We start from the raw sequence: 19,566 nt of genomic DNA on the forward strand, positions 1-19,566 counted from the left end.
GAAAACCTTGTTTTATCTTAAAGCAGCAGCTTATTTTCATCATAAATGCTTCTGAAAGCCGGAAACTTTAAATAAACACACATTGTCCGACAGTTACACGAATACAATTCAGTTTTAACAAATAGGCCTAGCCTATTGGACCTAAAAAAAAATAACAAATAAATATTATATTGGACAAGTGATGAATAAATCGCCTTCTTAAATCATTTTACTGCTGATATGTTTCAATAACTATATCGGATAGCCATGCATTTCGACATTTAAGGATAAATCCTATTTTTCATCAAGCGCCACCAGCAGGTCAAAATTGTAGCTATTAGCCTATTAAAATGTAAAATTTTGGTGTAAAGGTAGCCTACAATTTCAACGAGGGCAAGGGGGAATTTACAATGATGTCGAACCATAAACCTATTTGTTTCAACATGGAGTAATTGGGATTAAATAATTCAGGTCTGATATGACATTTTTTTACTCCATACTGTTTTTCTGGTAACGTTTCTGCTGTCATGCTACTAGTATATAGCATATATAGGAATATGTAATATCTTGGTCAGTTCACCATCAGTTTGGACTTATTTCTGCATATGAGATGACGTTAGCCTACCTGTGAGAGAGACCACACCTTTCTCTCCCATTAAAGGCAGCGTGCAACACAATGGCGACACCGCGTGTTCAGTTATCATACGTCCTGTCTGTTGATAACTGAACACCTGAGAAATGCTTCTTGGTTCAAACCAGAGATGTTCACAAGTCATTTTTTTGGAAGTCCAAGTCAAGTCTCAAGTCTTTGAGGGGCAAGTTCAAGTCTAGTCCCAAGTCTTTTGCCACGAGTCCAAGTCAAGTCTCAAGTCTCTGGCCATCTGATCTGTCCCTAACACTGTATTGTTAAATCTTATGAATTCAAAGCATGTCCTGTAGCTGTCACATCATATGGATACAACTATAAAGATACAATGTGCCTGTTCCCAGCATTAGCACAACACTTTGCAATGGTTAGCTTGTTACCTGTGATGATATGTGCTAAATATAACGTCTCTCACTCAAAAAAATGTCGAAGTGGAAATCAAGAGAAAAGTGGCAGCGCCACACCAGTTACAGAACAACATGCATCTCAGTGTCAGTCCAAATTACGCACAATAAGCAGTTTGAACTCACTGATGTAATGCCATTTATTTTCTAAGTGTTGGTACGCTCAGTGAAACTGAGTCCAGCGCGAGGGAGATCCGACTCAGAGGAGGAGAGGTTAGTGAGGCCAGCGTCTCCACGGCAGGTGACAATGCACACGGATCTGCTGCGCCACGCATGGATGAAATAGTAAATAGGACTACAGTACAGAAATATGTGCAGAATTAAGACAGTCAAGACGGCCCAGTGTTTGGTGGACCGGGTACACCTTGTTCACTTAATAGCCTACAAATCATCCACGGGATCAATTACGCATCACATGAGTTTGCCCACCCGACACAGCGTTTGTTCCTGGGGAGATGGATCTGTGCGTCCTGCCTCCTGTGCACCATGGATGTCTGAGCCTCAGCAACTACTAACTATAAAGATACTATTTTCCTGTTCACAGCATTAGCACAACACTTTGCGATGGTTAGCTTGTTACCTGTGACGATATATGCTCAATTTAACGTCTCTTTTACATTAGCGTGTGAGTGAATGACCTATTTGGATGTGTTTTGAGATTGCTGATGAAGTCCGACGTTGTTGATCCGGCATCATTTATCTTGGTGCCACACACCTTGCATGTAGCTGCTCGCTTACTGCCACTGTTTACAAAGTTATTGAAAGAAAAACTAATGACAAAAGGCACAACTCTGGGAAGACTTGGTGTCGCCATCTGCAATGCATTTTTTGAGATATATGTATATATATATATATATATATGTATCTCAAAAAATGCATTTTTTGAGATATATAACATCTCAAAAAATGCATGTACAGAAGGAACATCTTCTGTACATCTTAACAGTCTACGTTCTAAACGAGCCAGGGGGTAACTAAAGGAAAATAAAACCAAAACAAAGCAAACAACTTCATACAAATATTTTGTAAAGCTTACAAAGGTCATATGATCTAACAGTTTTTTTGTTTGTACAGGTAGAAATGGAAAAGATGTATTGTTTAATATTGGCAGCCAGCTCTGAAAAGCTTGGCTTCTTTTTCAAAAACTTTGACTTATGTAAATACAATTTGGTTAAAATAATTATCAAATTTATCACATAATACTCTGAATAAAGCTTTCTATCATATTGAGTGAATCCAAACAATACATTTTCCCAAAGTAATGTGAATTGAGGGTAAATGTGAACAGAAATGAAATATGATAATCTGCTCCAAAGTCTCTTGGTATAAAGGCAAGACCAAAATAAATGTACCAGTGTTTCATTTAGATCTCCACAAAAAGTACAGCTGATATCAATGTCTTTTTTCATTTTCTGCAGATAATGGTTAGTTGGGTAAAATCTGTGGAGCATTTTGAAAGAGATCTCTTTAACTTTGTTGGTTAAGAAGAACTTGTGTGGCAATAGCCAAACCTTTTCCCAACAAATCTCTTCAACATATGAAGACCAGTACGATAAAGCAGCTGGTGTACTCTGAAAGAGTTGACGAGTTGCCTTATTCTTACTTTTAGCTTGTAGTGAAAAACAGATATTCCCAACAGTTGTTTCTTTCACATATGTACATAGGCACATGCATTACGTTGCACATTATGGCAAAGGGCAGGGGACATACAGCTCGTCATACGTTTCCCCGTATATGCGCCAATAAAAGAAAATAGAAATACATTAATACATTTAGATTTAAAAAGCAATAATTGCATGAAAACAGGTTGTTGACGAGTCTCAAAGCTCGAGTCCGAGTCAAGTCTGAAGTCTTTTGGGTCGAGTCGCAAGTCAAGTCTGAAGTCTTTTGGGTCGAGTCCGAGTCAAGTCTGAAGTCAGCTGTTTGTGCGACTTAAGTGCGACTCGAGTCCGAGTCTCAGACTCGAGTCCCCATCTCTGGTTCAAACAGCCTTTTTTAAGTTTTAATGTTTAAAGTGCATGGTGCGCGTGGAAGAGGACACTTAGGCCTATTTATCAGACAAGTCAAAGAAATAACAGAATACATGAAAAAAATAAACAAAAAGCCTTTTCTACTTTTCAATTAGTCTCGCATTGCCAGACCTTCCTACACCTTCCTTCCGTTATCTTGCGGCATTTCCGGCAGCACCTAGCAATCCCGGAAGTGGAACGTCGTGGATATAGACTACTTTTCCGTTAACCTCCAAATGGTAAAATATGAGCAAAAAAAGCCTATTTTTCCCCCTTTAAACTTTGTTGATGTAGGGCCTATTCAGTTATATTTTTTAATTGTCACTTTTTACTTCTTCTCCACTACATTTCAGGTTGAAATATTGTAATTGTCACTTCACTTTATATATTTGACATCTTTAGTTACTTTACAAATGAAGATTTTTGCATACAAAACATATAATATGATGCTTTGTTCTGAATTTCATTACCAAACAGTACAGGCCTATACAAGGACAGCTGACATGATTAGTCGATTCATCAATGGCCGGTTGACAGAACATTTAGATTGTTCTAAGATGCTTAACATTGCATGGTTCCAGCTTCTCAAATATGAGGCTTTGCTGCTTTTCTTTTTAATTCTTTTTAAATTTATTTTAAAATATATAATTTAACAATTTTATGGTTTGGCTGGTTGTGTCACAAAACATTAAGAATGTGTCACCTTGGACTCTAATAATAATAATCTAATGACATAATGTATAACGGTCAGGATTTCTTTTTCATTAAGTCCTTTTAATACCTTAAAGCAGCCATATTATGCTCATTTTCAGGTTCATAATTGTATTTTAAGGTTGTACCAGAATAGGTTTACATGGTTTAATTTTCAAAAAACACCATATTTTTGTTGTACTGCACCGCTCTCTCTCACTGCTGCAGATCCTCTTTTCAGCTGGTCTCTGTTTTAGCTACAGAGTGAGACCTCTTTTCTTCTTCTTCTTCTGTACTATCTTTGATTGCACTGCACATGCTCAGTAGCTCAGATGTAGATCATGTCAGCTAGCTAGCTCCATAGACAGTAAAAGAAAGGCTGTTTCTACAACTTTGGTCAGTTACAAGGCAGGATTAGCTGGGAGACTTCTAAATGAGGGCGCACATGTAAGTAGTTCTTTTGGAGATTATGGTGAACTTGTGTGTGTTGTAGCAGTGCTTTGCTATTGAGAACGAGGTAGCATGCTAGCGTTAGCATTAGCATGCTAACGCTAACACTATGAGCTAATGGTTGCGGTTAGCCTGCTCGTTTCGGCTTGTGACGTCACAAGCCGTGCCGATTTTGAACAGCTCACCCAGAGACTGAAGGCAGGACACATTCAGAAACCGTATCTCACTCTAAACAGCATGGATGTTTTTTTTTCAAAGTTTGTATGTGTGTGGAAGCACCAGAGACACAACATAACACCCCAAATCCCAGAAAAAGTGTTTTTTTCATAATATGGGCACTTTAAGTACATTTACCTGATTATAATTAGGTTACTTTTATATAAGTACATTTTTATGCAGGGCTTTTAACATAGTATTTTTACAGTGTGGTATTGCGTTTATTTAAGTAAAGGATCTGAATACTTCGTCCACCACTGAACAACAACAATATACAGCACAACAATAACATGTATTTATATAAGACTTATAAAATGCAACATTAAAAAGACTAAGACTGAATAAAATGTGGCTTTCCTAAGAAGCCACATCTCAGTGAGCTAAATGACTTTAGGCCAGTCGCTCTCACTTCACACATGATGAAGACGATGGAGCAACTGCTACTTCACATCCTCAGACCCCAAGTCAGCCACTCACTTGACCGGCTCCAGTTTGCATACCAGGAGAAGGTGGGTGTGGAGGATGCCATCATATACCTACTGCACAGAGTGCAATCTCATCTGGACAAGGGGAAAAGTGCTGTGAGAATCATGTTCTTTGATTTCTCTAGCACCTTTAACACCATTCAGCCTGTCAGATTGGGAGACAAGCTTGTGCAGATGGGGGTTGATGCTCACCTGGTATCCTGGATAACAGACTACCTGACGGAAAGACCACAGTTCGTCAGGCTGAAGGACTGTTTCTCTGAGACTGTGATCTGCAGCACCGGAGCGCCTCAGGGGACTGTGCTTTCACCGTTCCTGTTCACCCTGTACACTTCTGACTTCAGTTACAATTCCGAGTCATGCCACATGCAGAAGTTTTCGGACGACACTGCAATTGCGGGGTGTATCAGGGATGGACAGGAGTACGAGTACAGGAACCTGGTGGATGACTTTGTGCAATGGTGCAGGCTCAACCATCTGCAGCTGAACACAACAAAGACCAAGGAGTTGGTGGTGGATTTCAGGAGAGCTAAGCCACACATGCTACCAGTCTCCATTGAAGGGGTCAATGTGGAGGTGGTCAGCACATATAAGTACCTGGGGGTACACATGGACAATAAAGTGGACTGGTCAGCCAACACGGATGCGCTGTATAGGAAAGGGCAGAGTCGGCTCTACTTCCTGAGGAGGCTGCGTTCATTCAATGTCTGCAGTAAGCTCCTCTGGATGTTTTACAAGTCAGTCATTGCCAGCGTCCTGTTTTATGCTGTGGTGTGCTGGGGAGGCAGCATTAAGAAGAGAGACGCTGGGCGACTGAATAGGCTGGTAAAGAAAGCTGGCTCTGTTGTTGGCATTGAGCTAGAGTCGCTCACAACAACTGCAGAGAAATGGACCATGAGTAGGATGCTGGTGATCATGGACAATGACCGCCACCCACTACACAGCACGTTCATCCAACAGAGGAGCATCTTCAGTGGCAGACTTCTGTCACTGTCATGCTCAACAGACAGGTTAAGGAGGTCTTTTGTTCCCAGGGCCATCCAGCTCTTCAATAACACACAAAGGGGGAGGAGAGAAATAAACTTTTCAGTATGAGCCTGTCTCTCTCAGCCCCTACCATTATATCACTTTGTCTGCTGTACAACTGTCTTATAAGCTATATTAGCCCTCCTACACAATCTGGACTGTGGTCATAACAACTACATCTTATAACTTATTCCCTGTTATATATTGTTCTTATTCTTATTCAATCAGTCAGTTAATGTTATTATGTTAATATTTCATAGTCATAGTTAATATTTAATAATACTCTACTGCACTGTTCAATCCCTGCACTGTTAACTTTTGCACTATCACCATTGCACACAGTCTACCATAGCACCTTATCATGGTCACTGCATTTCTGTGCGTGATTTTTATTTTTATTTTTATTCTTATGTATATGCGATATATGTGTGTATATGTGTTTGTTGTGTTAAGGTTGTCTAAGCTACTGGATCCTAAAATGTCCTTTTTTAAAGTATCTATCTATCTATCTATCTAAACAGTAAAAATCATCGAAAAATCATTTAAAAAAACATCAGGTAAGAACATATGTAGCAGATGCATTCAGACTATTTACCCCTAAAAATATTGTGACTGATAAATAAATGAATAAAGAACACTGACATTTCGTATTGATAGTTTTACACATATTGTTGGTATTGAATTAAGTAGGAACGACACAGTTGATGATGCTTCCCCATATCAAAACTCTCACCGGATTGAGGGTGATGTATCACCATAATCTGTCCTAATAATTTACAGGCAATATCGTAATTAATGTGTGCATGTACATGTAGAGACTGATCTGATCTTCATGGCAACAGTCTTCAGGGAGTAGTTCCAGCCCTTCCACGTTTGCCAAATGACGTGGACGTTTTCAAATCCGATAGCACCATGAGGTGCGTACATTCCGGTGGGATTAGCAGTGTGGCAGGCGCTGTACCAGAATCCACCTAGAAAATGCTGAGCACAGTTTTTATCCGACTGGTCCTGATCTTTGTCAAACGTGGTGAACTTCATGTTGTTCTGGCCTGTCAAACTGTCCCCTAGAAATAAAGACAAAAACAATGTTAGCTAAAATATATCTGGTGTTTAAAAGAAGTTCAGAAGCACTTCGTCTACTGTTACTGTATTATCATTTTGCCAGTGAATGACTTTAGTGACCTTTTTTGCTTTGAAAAGTTTCGGATGTACAGTTAATTACGGTTCAGGAATGTGCCTTAAATAGTTGTGGAATGTAACAAAGTACCTTTACTCATGTACAATTTAGGTACAAATTTTGAGGTACTTTATTTTCTTTTTCATGCTTATTTATGATACTTTTTTTTCTCAAATACATTTATTTAACATTACTTTTCAGATTAAATTTTACATTAAAAAACATGCAATAAGCTTATAAAATACTGTAAGCTGTTAGCACATTTCCCCTCTAAACCGCTCACGTGGTTTCATTTAAATAACTGTTTGAGGCTCGAAAAGGTAAAATGATCCAATATTTCACAAAAAAACACAGATTTGAGAAAAGTCCAAAAGAAGAATGAAAATTTATGAAGCAGAACTTAGTTTTTTCTTCTTTCCTCTCACATTAATTATCTCCACCCTTCAGATGTATCTTGTGACCCTGTTATGTGGGCAGCTGTTCTCTCCCCGGTCTGTGTTCCTTTCCTCCCTTGTTTTGTCCCCATTGTGTTTGTGGTGTCTGTATGTGTGTGTGTGTGTGTGTGTGTGTGTGAGATCGCCCGAAAGTAGGTCAAGGGGCGTGGCTGGCAGATCTACCTCTCCGTGCACCACTGATTTCTACCTGCGCAGCTGCCTCTAATTCCACTATTCCACCGGGCAGTATTTATTCCTGGGCATGGCTCTCCACCGGCGCCAGATCGTTGCACCTACCAGTGCAGTAACTAGGCTCCCAAGTTGCAGTTAGCTAACTTGCTTTTTGTCTTTTTGTTATTATCTTTTGCTCCTGCTAACGTGCTGTATTTTCCTTCCGCTCAGACCCACACTAGTCAGCTGCAAATATGGCTTGACCCCAAAAAAATTCTAACAAAACATTTCTCAGTGGTTTACGGTAGTATCGGATGTACTTAATAACATACTAAAAGTTTACCAAAGTTTGACTCCGAGAAAGGCCCCGTTTTCAAAATGGCGGCCGTCGGTGACCGTTACTCCTTTGTATTCCTCCTAGACCGGGAATACTGGTGCCTGATACGTGTTTTGGCCATGTAATATTCTAATTAGCACATTTGCATGATAGATAAGTGATTAAAAGTACAATTTTATATTAAAGCAATCGGTTACAATTACATCCAATTTAATAATACAATTTCCCTTAAGTAATTGTATATTTCTCCTCCTCCTCCTCATATCGTTTGAATAAATTCATTACGACTGTGTGGTACTGTAAAATTAGTCAAAACAGGGTACCGCTAACCCCTTTTATTTTTTGTGTTTTGTTTTTTTACAGATTTTTGAATATTTTTCATAATGCGGTTTTTTTTTTTTTGCCTTTTGTTTTTTTATACTTTTTTTAATACTTTTCTTATTTATACATATCTTTTTCTATTTTCTTCAGTTGTTTCCTCTTATTCCGGTTTATTTTTTATACTTTTTTTGCACTGTGACCTTCCCGTTAGTCGTCGCACTCTTCCTCCCACAGAGGTTGATTATAGTGATTCTCAACAACACTGCCGTTGCCTTGGTCCCGTGGTCCTCTATGACATTCCTTGCTCGATGTGGGAGCAGAAACACATTTGCACAGGACTGGATGGTTGATTCACCATTCACAAGTTTCTAGAATGCTGTCTATTTGCCAACGCTAAAAGTGCGTCGAGTTGTATCACATCCTGTGAAGGCGTGAATAAACAGCAACTGGGAACACAAGTCACTACCCACGACTTGTTTCATCTCACTGATGTTGTACACTTTAGTAGCTTAGAACGAAAATAGAGGCCTAGTAGAGGAGAAGAATCAGTAAGTCTGTATCCTCCCCTATCAAGGTTTTGGGCTGATGTTCTGAGGCCTTGACTGCAGCTTTGACAATGTCCACGTCTGCGTCACCCGATGTGGTCGTAGCCTGTCGTAGTCCTTGTTTGTTGCAAGATCCGGAAAGGAAATCGTCCTTTCTTCCCGCAAACTCAGTCTCTGCATTGAAGTTAACGACGGGGTGAGTGTTTTCACCACGTCTCTGATGCGTATTGTCTTTGATGGAAGGACCTTCGCTATAACCAGTGGTGGAGGGAGTACTGAATCTCAGTACTTAAGTAAAAGTACAAATAACCAGAGACAGTTTGCACCTTGGTCAGCGAGGGCGCTGTGTCTAGCAACCCGTGATTTACAAAGGGCTGATGCTGAGCTTCGACAGTATCCATACCGTCCGCTACCGCAAACGAGGCCTGGCTTTTAAAAAAAGTCCTTATCCTAACCAGCATAAAACGTAAATATGTTGTTAGAATCTGAATGCGGTTGGTTTTATTCCTGGATGTATTTCAAGACGGTTTTATTTTCTTTAACCGTGGAAGCGTAAGCAAATAAAGTGGAGGAGAGGAGATGTGAAGAGGTCCAGCCAAATAAATAAGATATGTACGGCGTCTCACGCAGCCTGGCGGAGGAGTAAACGACGCCGTGGAGAGAAATAGATGGCAACTGTGATTTAACGACGGGAATAATAATAATAATAATAATAAAAACATTTTCATTTTCACTTTTACCGGAGGCTGTATTACCGAGGGTCAGCGGCGCTGCGCCCGGGCTCTGGAGCACCGGAACCGGCTCGGGAGCCGACGAAGGATCGGCGGTGCCCCGTATGTACAGTATCTATGGCAACCGAACTTCACTGGCGAGACGCAGTGTGACGGTCAGGAAGACGTTTTGGCAGGGGGGGAAAAACTGATCAGAAAATGTAACGGAAGGTTGTAGAAATGTAGCGGCGTACAAAGTATAGATAATTGCTGCAAAATGTATGCACTATTGATTCTACTTAAGTAAAGTACAGATACCTGAAAAATGTACTTAAGTACAAAGTATTTGTACTTCATTACATTCCACCACTGGCTATAACCATCAAAAACCATTGCTTTACCGTAATGGCGTATGGTAAAGTCTGCATATGACTGTGCGATGGCACCGTAACTGTCACCCTTTTTCCGTCCCAAGCGGTGAACCAGGGAGCATAATGCTCAGTTGGTGGGATGGAATCCAGGATAGTTTTGTTAGATTTCTTGCTTAAGAACTCAGTGACAGTTACAGAAGATTTCCTTCATAGCTCATTACATCTTCCAGTGAAAATTGTCCAGTTTTCGACATGATCGGGAACCGTTGGAACGACAAAGCGGGATCGATGGTTTGATCTTGGGCAACTTTGATGGCGGAGTCATCTGCAAGGGTTTTTGACCGGTCTTTCCGTTTGAAGGATATTCCAAAACGGGTTTTCCAATCATCATTTCAATGATCTCATTGCCAACAGTCTCAAACTCATGCACATTCACCTCCTCTTTGGCAACAACACCAGTTAGAATGCTTCTCAGAGATGGGTCTGGAGAGAATGGTGTGCAAATGCTAAGCTTTTCCTTGATCTTTTCTAGATCAGAGTGATCTCTTTTCATCCTTGCTTCTGAGGATTCTCAGTGCTGCTCGCTGGTCGTGTAGGTGAGGTCATTGAATTCCTGCGTGGCGTTGTTGTATTCAGATGTGATGGGTGTAGACGTGGTCCACAATGCTCGCATTTCTTCAGTCGTTCCACTTCCAAGGGTCAAGCCTCCACTGCTTTTCAAGGATCGCATCAATGTCTGCTCAATGACAAGGTCAGAGCTACCCAGCCTGCCCAGTACTGGTTAAATAACTTTTACATTGAATGTCAAGTCTGTTTTTAAGCAAAAAAAGGATATGTCCAAAAACACATACTGAGTAGGCTAAACCGTTTACATCTCTGGTTCACCCCAAACAACCTTACAGTAATCTCACAAAATCATGTATTCCATAAGTATGTAATCATGTCAGTGTCCAATGGATTCATAGACTCAGACACCGTGGGGTTACACACCAAGGTTACTTGGCTAGGTCAAATATTGAAGGATTTAGGATTTTTTAAGGGTGTCCTGCCCATCTTGGACGCCATCTTGAAAATGACACCTTTCTAGTGGTCAAACTTTGGTAAACTTTTAGTATGTTATTAAGGACAACTAATACTACAAAAACCAGCTGAGAAACCTTTTGTTAGAATTTTTTTAGGGTTATGTGTTTTTTTTTCATATATGCAGCCGCCTCACTCAACCTGCTGCCGTGGCGTTCCGTGTCTCCAGCTCTTTCACCTCCGGTCTTCCACCACCCCGTTTGGATTCCTGCAAAGAAACGTCTGGACATTCCACTGCCTGCCCGCCTCAGCCCTTCTCCAGTCCTGAGCAGACCTACCTAGTATTTTCAGTTCTTTGTTTCTTGGTGAACTGAACTTTAATTAAAAACAATTTTTGTTAATCTACACTCTTGAGTCTGTGGTTGTTTCTCCTTGTGCTGGGTTTGAACCATAGCCTAACAGACCCTTATGAGGGGACCTGCACCCTAGGTTGGGAACCACTGGACTAAACTACCTAACAGTCTATAAAGAAGTTTAAGTAGCTCCACCTCAACCAGCTACAGAAGTAAAATGCCGCTTAAGCAATGATGCGTAAACAAATGTATAATACTATATCAGTCACACAGGGGATTTTTCTGCAGAACGAGTACATTAGCGAATAATACTTCTGTACTGTCTGTTCTACTTAAGTAAAAGATTTTCATACTTCTTCGCCCCTGGCCTTAAATAATATTTAATAAATGGAATAGAAGATTCAGAATTCAGGTTTCTTAGCGGCTGAACATTCTTCACAGACTCCAAATAAATGGGCCATGCATGTGTACTATTTAAAAAAAAAAGAACCTATTATCTTGGAACCCTTTTTCAGATTGAAAGGGCATTTATGTTTCATTTTTCATGAATCTGACAACAGTTTAATCTGTCTCTGGAGAGCCACATTTCACTGGCATCACAAAAATCAATGTAAGCTGTCATTAGGGGCTTCTAGCCTGTTAGTCCACAGTATTACATCTAACTTTGTAAGGACACTACAAAACCTATATTGAAAAATGAATGATTTAAGGACCCATTTTTATACGAGTCTTGATTTTTTTTTAAAAACCCAAAGGAGAAAGGAACATTTTTCATTTAAAGACATCCTATATCACAGTTCACAGTAATTACATTCATCCATATATCTTGACATTTAAACCTAGACTCCCCAAAGTAATATGCACACTGTAATCCTCACCTGCCGCTCCACCAGTGAAGCTGCCTATGTGAAGCTGATAACCGGCGTTCTCAGAATTGATTGAGAAGGAGGAGTATTGAGCTGACGCCTTCTCTCCCTCCCAGTCCTCCATGTCGACCCGCAGCTCATTATTCTTCCTCATAGTTAGCAGGAAGATGTTTTCCAGGCCTGAGAAGGTGCACAAAGATCTGTTTCATTTCACCTCCTGCACCAAGGCCCTATATGCTATCATTACTCTGCATTTCTTAACCATTTCTTTAGCTATTTCTTTCCCCCTCAGACGTCTCTCAACCCCTCATCTAGTTTAAAAACATACTTCGTCTCAAACACCAAATTAAGATGGAAAGCAGCACAGGCCCCTCTGTGTTTAATGTATTTTTCCCTCAATAACTCACCAAGCCAATATTCTCCTGCCACATTCCCAAATCCAGTCTTATAGTGCCTCCAGGGCCTGTAGAAGTTTTCAGTCCCATCCATCCTTCTCTGAAATACCTGAGAGGGAGAATGGGAGGAAGAGAGAGAAAAAAGGTTACTTACATGAAATATTATGCATTCAATTAGCAAGACTTCAGATAACCTTTTTAAATCTAATGCTTTACCAGGTTCATAGGCGGTGTCAGGGAGGGGCTTGGGGGTACTGTAGCTGCATACTGTAGCTTGGGGGTACTGTAGCTACCCCTAGGATTCCCATAACACCCTGTTAGCGCCCCCAAGAAATTGCTGTGGTTTATTTATAAATGTTAAATTAATGTGTAAATAGTATAATTTATATTTCAAAAATGAATAAATACATTACTAAAACAAACCGATTATTTTTAGACTAAAAAAACATGAAGCAAACACAGGTGATCCTATTCGGCCAATGGGCGCAGCACACATTAAACTTTTGACCTTAATTCCACAGTAACGTATTTACACAGAAGAACAACGCAACATTTGGTAGCCGTTAGGATTAGCGAAGTGAGTGTAACATTAGCAAAGTGTCATTTTTTACTCCGTAACCGTCAACCTGTGGAGACTTTATGTTATATACAGATATGACTACTTTATTTTTACCATGTGTGCAAGTATGAACACTGTGTGAGGATGCGTGCATGTGTGTTTATGTGTGTGGTTGGCTGTCTGTGGTGTATTTGACCTGCTGCATTACTTCTATGCAAATATAAGCTACTGTATGAAAGCTGCAGTAATGATTGTGTAAACCCGGCTTGTTGGCTGGTATTTGAAATATGTTTGGTGGGCTAATCAGAGTTTTATGGTGCTGTTGTATCGGCAACTTTAGTTTTAACTTTAGTTAAAAAACATAAATCAATCTCTCTCTTCCTCTCGTTCGCTCGCTTAGTAAACCGCGGCGGAGGTGGGTGCGTATCTGCATGTGTGTGTGTGTGTGTGTGTGTGTGTGTGTGTGTGTGTGTGTGTGTGTGTGTATTGTTTGCATGTGTGTCAAGGGAAACTCTAAATTTTAGAGTAACCTCACTGAAACGTCAAGCAACCCCATAGCACCAGCAAAAAAAAAAAATCTCTGGCACCGCCACTGACCAGGTTACACCCACAGGTAATGTGAGTATGTATAGCACATGTTACACCCACCAAACATGGAGACATATAAATTTCAAGCTGCATTCATTTTTAGCCACTTGGAGGCAGCAGAACAAGCTGAAAGCACAGCATCTGGGATTTTATCACCTTACAAAGTTGTTATGGCGTGCTGCATTTTTACACATCCAGCAAACCAGGAGCAACTTTAGCATCAATCTGGAGTTTCTGGCCACGTGATGAGAGTAAAATATTTACTCTACTATTACTTCTGTTTTTTGTCTCCACCAACTCCTGAGGGAACTATTTGGCTCTTTGTCTGTCGTTTTGTGCTGTATATAGTGTGGGTTTATCAATCTTAAAGGTCCCATGGCATGAACATTTTTACATTAATGTGAGTTCCCCCAGCCTGCCTATGGTCCCCCAGTGGCTAGAAATGGCGATAGGTGTAAACCGAGCCCTGGGTATCCTGCTCTGCCTTTGAGAAAATGAAAGCTCAGATGGGCCGATCTGGAATCTCCTTCTTATGGGGTCATAAGGAGCAAGATTACCTCCCCTTTCTCTGCCCAGAGAATTTGGCCCACCCATGAGAAAGAGAGAGACATCAGGCTCGTTCGAGATGAACTGCGCCTCGCCTGTAAAGTAGACGAGAGCAGGCGGGAGCAGCCGGGGGCGATGACAAAAATCTGCTGTCAAGTCGGACAGTTTCCAGCCGATTCCAGCAGCCTTAGGCTGAACAGGAAGTGACAGAAACACTGTGATCCGATTCCGATTTGATAAAATGTTATCAGACCCATATATCAGCTCCTACACAGTCTCCAGTTGTTTTTATTATGACAGAGTAGCTGTCAAAATGCTCTACATGCGATCTGTTGCTGATTTACACTGTAGATGATCTGTAATCTGAACAGATTTAGTCTCTCTGACTTCTAAACGTAACTATCAGCCACACAATATGTGGTTTGTACAGAATAAGCCTTTAAATCAGACAAATAGCAATAAAATCTATAAAAAAATCCATAAAAAGTTTATATAAAACGTCATGTTGAGTTGATTCTGAACCAATCAGCTGTTAGATCAGCTGAGAGGCCGGCGTTTCCCAGCATGCCCTGGGTCCGCCTGGGTCTTGCAGTCGGTGAAAAGCAACTGCGCTGCCTGTGTCTCAGAACTGCGGCCACCTTGATCTCGTGAGGTTATTGTTGCCCATGTATGCATGACGTCAGAGCAAGTCGGGATCAAGTCGGACACAAATCTAACCGGCATGCATTGGGCGGCGATCGCCGGTGATGGATTCTGTGCAGACCTGGCTCATCTCGAACGAGCCTATCATGGCTTGCAAACAAGCAAAGTGGCAGTTGGTCAAGGCCAAAAAAGTTACGACTGAGGTGATAATTCATCACTCTGAGTTACACATTTGACCCAGTGTGAAAGGAATACTATGACATTTTAGGCAATATGCTTATTTGCTCCCTTGCTAGGAGTTACATTATTTGATCTGAGATTAGATTCACACCACTCTCAAGTTTGTGTGCTAAATATGAAGCTACTGGCAGCAGTTAGCTTAGCTTAGCATATTGAATAGAAGCAGGGGAAAGAGCTAGCCTGGCTATGTCGAAAGGTAAGACACACATACATATATATAGCCTATATCTTTTGTTATAACTCAAGTCTGACTCAAATCCAAGTCTCAAGCCTCTTAAGTCAACAGCTCTGCTTGTGCTTTTATGTTCTACAAACAGGTTTACAATGTACACAGTCTCATTTGTTTATGTTTATGATGATTAAATGTGACGTGTACTGACAGTCCATCTGCCCCCGTCAGTGTCCATGTCACAGTAGACATGCAGAGGCGTGGTGGGACCTCCTGGGTAGATGATGTACACCCCGCTGGAGCTGGTGTTGTCATGGCGCTGAATGTCATCACAGTCGATGGGCAGATAAAACTGTGAGTCGGAGTGAACTGAGGTCGCAAGAACCAGCAGAGCTACGAATAATGTCCCCTGGATACAAAAGCAAAGAGATTAATAATATCTACAGCACCTTTCACAGTGGTTCCCTGCACTCATTGACAGATATCATACCAACACAAATTAAATAGCATATGTTAGGTGAAAAGAAAAAGCAATTGCAGGACATTTGTAGTCAAAAAATGGTACAGACAACAATTACTGCAATTTTTAGAAGACAAAAAAATAATTAATTTATAATTTGTGGCACAATAATTCAATCAATGCTGCAGTAACAGCCTGTGTTACTATTAATCATCCTAATTTGCAAATTCTTTTTCACACATACAAAAGCAAGTATTAAAATAATGTGTATTTGCCTTTGTTTCTTTCTTTGTGAAGCCAAAAGCTGAGTTTAAGTTCCAGTTCTTCCTAAATACAATAACTTAAAAACATTATTTCCTTACACACCTCTCGTGATATCCAGATCATTTAGTTATGGAAGCTTCTTTTAATATGTACAAACAAAAGAAATCCACTGACCTCGCTGTCAAAATGAGTTTTTTTGTATTTACATGGAAATATTTAATTCCCAATTACCCAAAGAGTTAAAACTCCAGCAACACTTGCAGAACAACTTTATTGTTGGACCAATGTGATTTGGCTTGTGGCCTCATCGGGGGTCATCCATATGACAAGTGTTGCTGGAGTTTACCTCTTCAGACTTTTTCCTTTCTCCATGCAACTTGGAAGAAAGTTGGGCCGGAGGTTTTGTTAATCATTTTGTGACTCTGCAGATTAACAATTTTTACAAGAAAATGTAATCTTGGAATCATTATTTGTCTCCTTAAAAATGTATTTTCTATTGCACATTAGCAGTATATAAACACAGTTTAAAGGGACAGCATTGCATATCAATACTTTTTATCATTAAAAACACCTAATGTACTATACTTTATGGGAGAGCCATGTGTCATGCCTAATGAGGATAATTCATCGATGGGCAACCTCTGAATACATTTTCATTACATCTGAGTGATTCTCCAAACATCTGATGTATTCACTAGCTTCGTCACATGCATGTTAACACACAGGACAGTATTTCATGTTATTCAATGTGTTCATTGTGTGGGATATAGTCTCTGAACTGAGTGGCATGCACACAACAGCAGCAGAGAAGAAGAGTGGCCATGTGTTCAGAGTGGAATCAAGTGTGAGGCAGATCAATTGTTTTTAGTATTGATCCGTTGACGCTTTAACAATACAAATATATTTGTGTGTGAGATTGAAAAAAAAACTAAAAACAAAAAAACTTACAGTTGCACTTTCATATGGCTCTTTGTAGTTTGGCTTATTTAAAGCTAATGTACTTGCACTTACTTCTTGCTGTCCAGAGTTTGTACCTTCAAGGTTGAAAGCACTTAATTGGAAGTCGCTTTGCATAAAAGCGTAACCTAAATGACATGTAATGTAATATAATGATACCAAGATATTATTAAGCCCATCCACCTCCTTTACTTTCTGCTGCTTTATAAGTCACATGATTTGTATTGCTTGCATGTTTTGGTTCACTGTGTATAGAGAACTACCCAGTTACTAGGGATGGGCGTATCGATCCTGTGGTATCGATAGATCGATATACTTACGCTACTCATTTGGCATTGATTTCCTTAAAAAAATATCGATATAAACTAAAAAATAATAATTGGGGGTGTATGCATCACTTTCAGCTGTTTTAGTTTACTTACTTAAATTACTATGTGCCGGGACACCCGTGTACCTTATTTATTTTAATTTTAATTTTACTATGTATTTACCATAATACATTTTGTATAAATGGTCTGTATTTGTCTTGTGATTTGTCTTAAATGTAATAATATTTTTACTGACAAAAATTGCCAATAAGAAATTAACGGTATCGGTATCGATATCGATGAAAATGCAAAAAAAAGTATCGGTATCGTATTGAATCCTAAAAGTGTGGTATCGCCCATCCCTACCAGTTACATCCAAGGGGGTAAGCCTCTCCGTGGAACGCGTAGCTCCTATGGCGCCATTTTGATGCTAATAAGCCATCACCTCCTGTTAGCATTCCATTGACTGCCATTCATTTTGGCGCCACTTTGACAGCGAATAATTTTACATCTGAAGCGTTTAAAGACTTTATTTGTCCATTGTTTATTTCTAAAGAAACACGACAATATATAAACGGCTCCATTACCTTGTACCTCACGTTATGGCTCCGTAGCAGACGTTTTTGTAAAAATAGGCTAACGATTGTGTCATAACCACGCGACTTACTGTCGCATAGTAGAGGAATTACCGTATAGTACAGGAGAAGCTTGCAGGCAGTTTCGACTTACATTAGCTGTTTAAGTTTAATTACTAATGTTAACTAGCATTTTAGTTAGCAATAATTAGCCTGTGTCCATGTTATCTCCTTACATATACCTACGCTCTCTGTCTCTGCAAGATTGGGAATGATTGAGATTTCTCTTGACACAGCTACCAGAAGACTTACAACTTTCAGACATATTGCTCACGTCACATTTACGTCGTCTCTCTCAGTTGGAGGCTGCCCAGTAACGCTCAGCCGTCACCGGAAAAGTGCTTCTAATGTCCTTCACTGGTCTCCGTCCAGAGCAACGGGATCTGTTGGTCCATTTTATACATGTCTATAGTTACATTTGGGATTTCCCTGCTGAGTGACTCTGACCACGTCCCACCATGTTTGCATTACAGCAGTGCTGTGTTTATTATTAGTCTAAGCCTCTCTGGAGCAGAGGTTATCAGGTTTGATGAAATTAAATTCATTTTTAAAACAGACACAAAACATTGTAATCTAAACGATATATCTACATCTGTTCCCTGTACTGTTTCATTAGATATTCTAATATTTTATATAAATTGACTCCGTTTGTTTCAGCGAGTTCACAGGTCTGACGTATGGAAACACAATGTTCACTGGGGCTGAGTGCCTGTTAATATGTAACTAACAATAACTAACTAAGACTATAAAGTCAACAATAAAATCCTCAACATTAATCAACAACACCAACCAATATGCATTATAATAACAGAGAAATTGATTATTAATGCCATATTTTATTAATTAGGCTAAATAATGATTTTTAATTGATTTGTTTAAGATACAATAACACAATTAAATGGTTAAATGTTTAGGTCAGCTATTAAAAAAACTAACTTTGACAGTAGACAGTTCTGCCTCTAGCATTACTATTACTAATAACCTTACTAACACTTGCGCTAATCATTTATTTACTACATTCTTAAGTATCAGCACAAGAATAAGTCATTAGATTCTTTATAGTTTTTCCCCACACAGATCATTTTAACTCAAAATATTAAACTTTATGAAAACATTTGTAGGTATCAAAGAAACTGGGAGCAGCATTTGTTCGTCAAACGAATAAAATATGAATAATACAATTTGGTTTGAATGTTTGAAGAGTTTTCGGTCAATCCCGCAGCGCTTACCTCTATCATCATCATGGAGGAAGGTTTAGAGCTGGGTTGGACTCTGTCAGGTTCGTCTGTGGAAAAACAACCTGGAAAACATTTAACCTGTCTGCGGAGGGAGTGTCTGTGGAAGCATGTGACACTGACAAGATTTGTTTACACTGTCAAAGTTTATCATTATTATTCAAGGATCCATAGAAGCTGAGGTCATACAGTTGCTTTGTTTCTGGGAATGTGGTGGGTTTACAGACCAGTTATTCTACAATTACACACAAATCCACTGTGTTTTTAATAAAGATTTTAATATTTATTTTAGAATATATTCATGCTGTGTGCACTTGCATATTGTACCCTATCCCAACCACCACTCCTGAAAAATAAG

General features: G+C 39.7%; 1 protein-coding gene across 1 annotated transcript; it reads right to left on the reverse strand.

The window, feature by feature from the left end:
- Positions 1-6,548: 6,548 nt before the first annotated feature.
- LOC116042990 (microfibril-associated glycoprotein 4-like) lies at positions 6,549-19,299 on the reverse strand. Its single transcript, XM_031289478.2, has 5 exons — positions 19,203-19,299; positions 15,561-15,758; positions 12,618-12,714; positions 12,223-12,390; positions 6,549-6,969 (listed from the first exon to the last, which is right to left on the reverse strand). The coding sequence occupies exons 1-5, from the start codon at positions 19,215-19,217 to the stop codon at positions 6,698-6,700; spliced, it is 750 nt and encodes a 249-aa protein (XP_031145338.1). The 5' UTR covers positions 19,218-19,299; the 3' UTR covers positions 6,549-6,697.
- Positions 19,300-19,566: the final 267 nt, after the last annotated feature.

This window comes from Sander lucioperca, chromosome 4, assembly GCF_008315115.2.
Source record: "Sander lucioperca isolate FBNREF2018 chromosome 4, SLUC_FBN_1.2, whole genome shotgun sequence".
In the NCBI taxonomy this organism is placed as follows: domain Eukaryota; kingdom Metazoa; phylum Chordata; class Actinopteri; order Perciformes; family Percidae; genus Sander; species Sander lucioperca.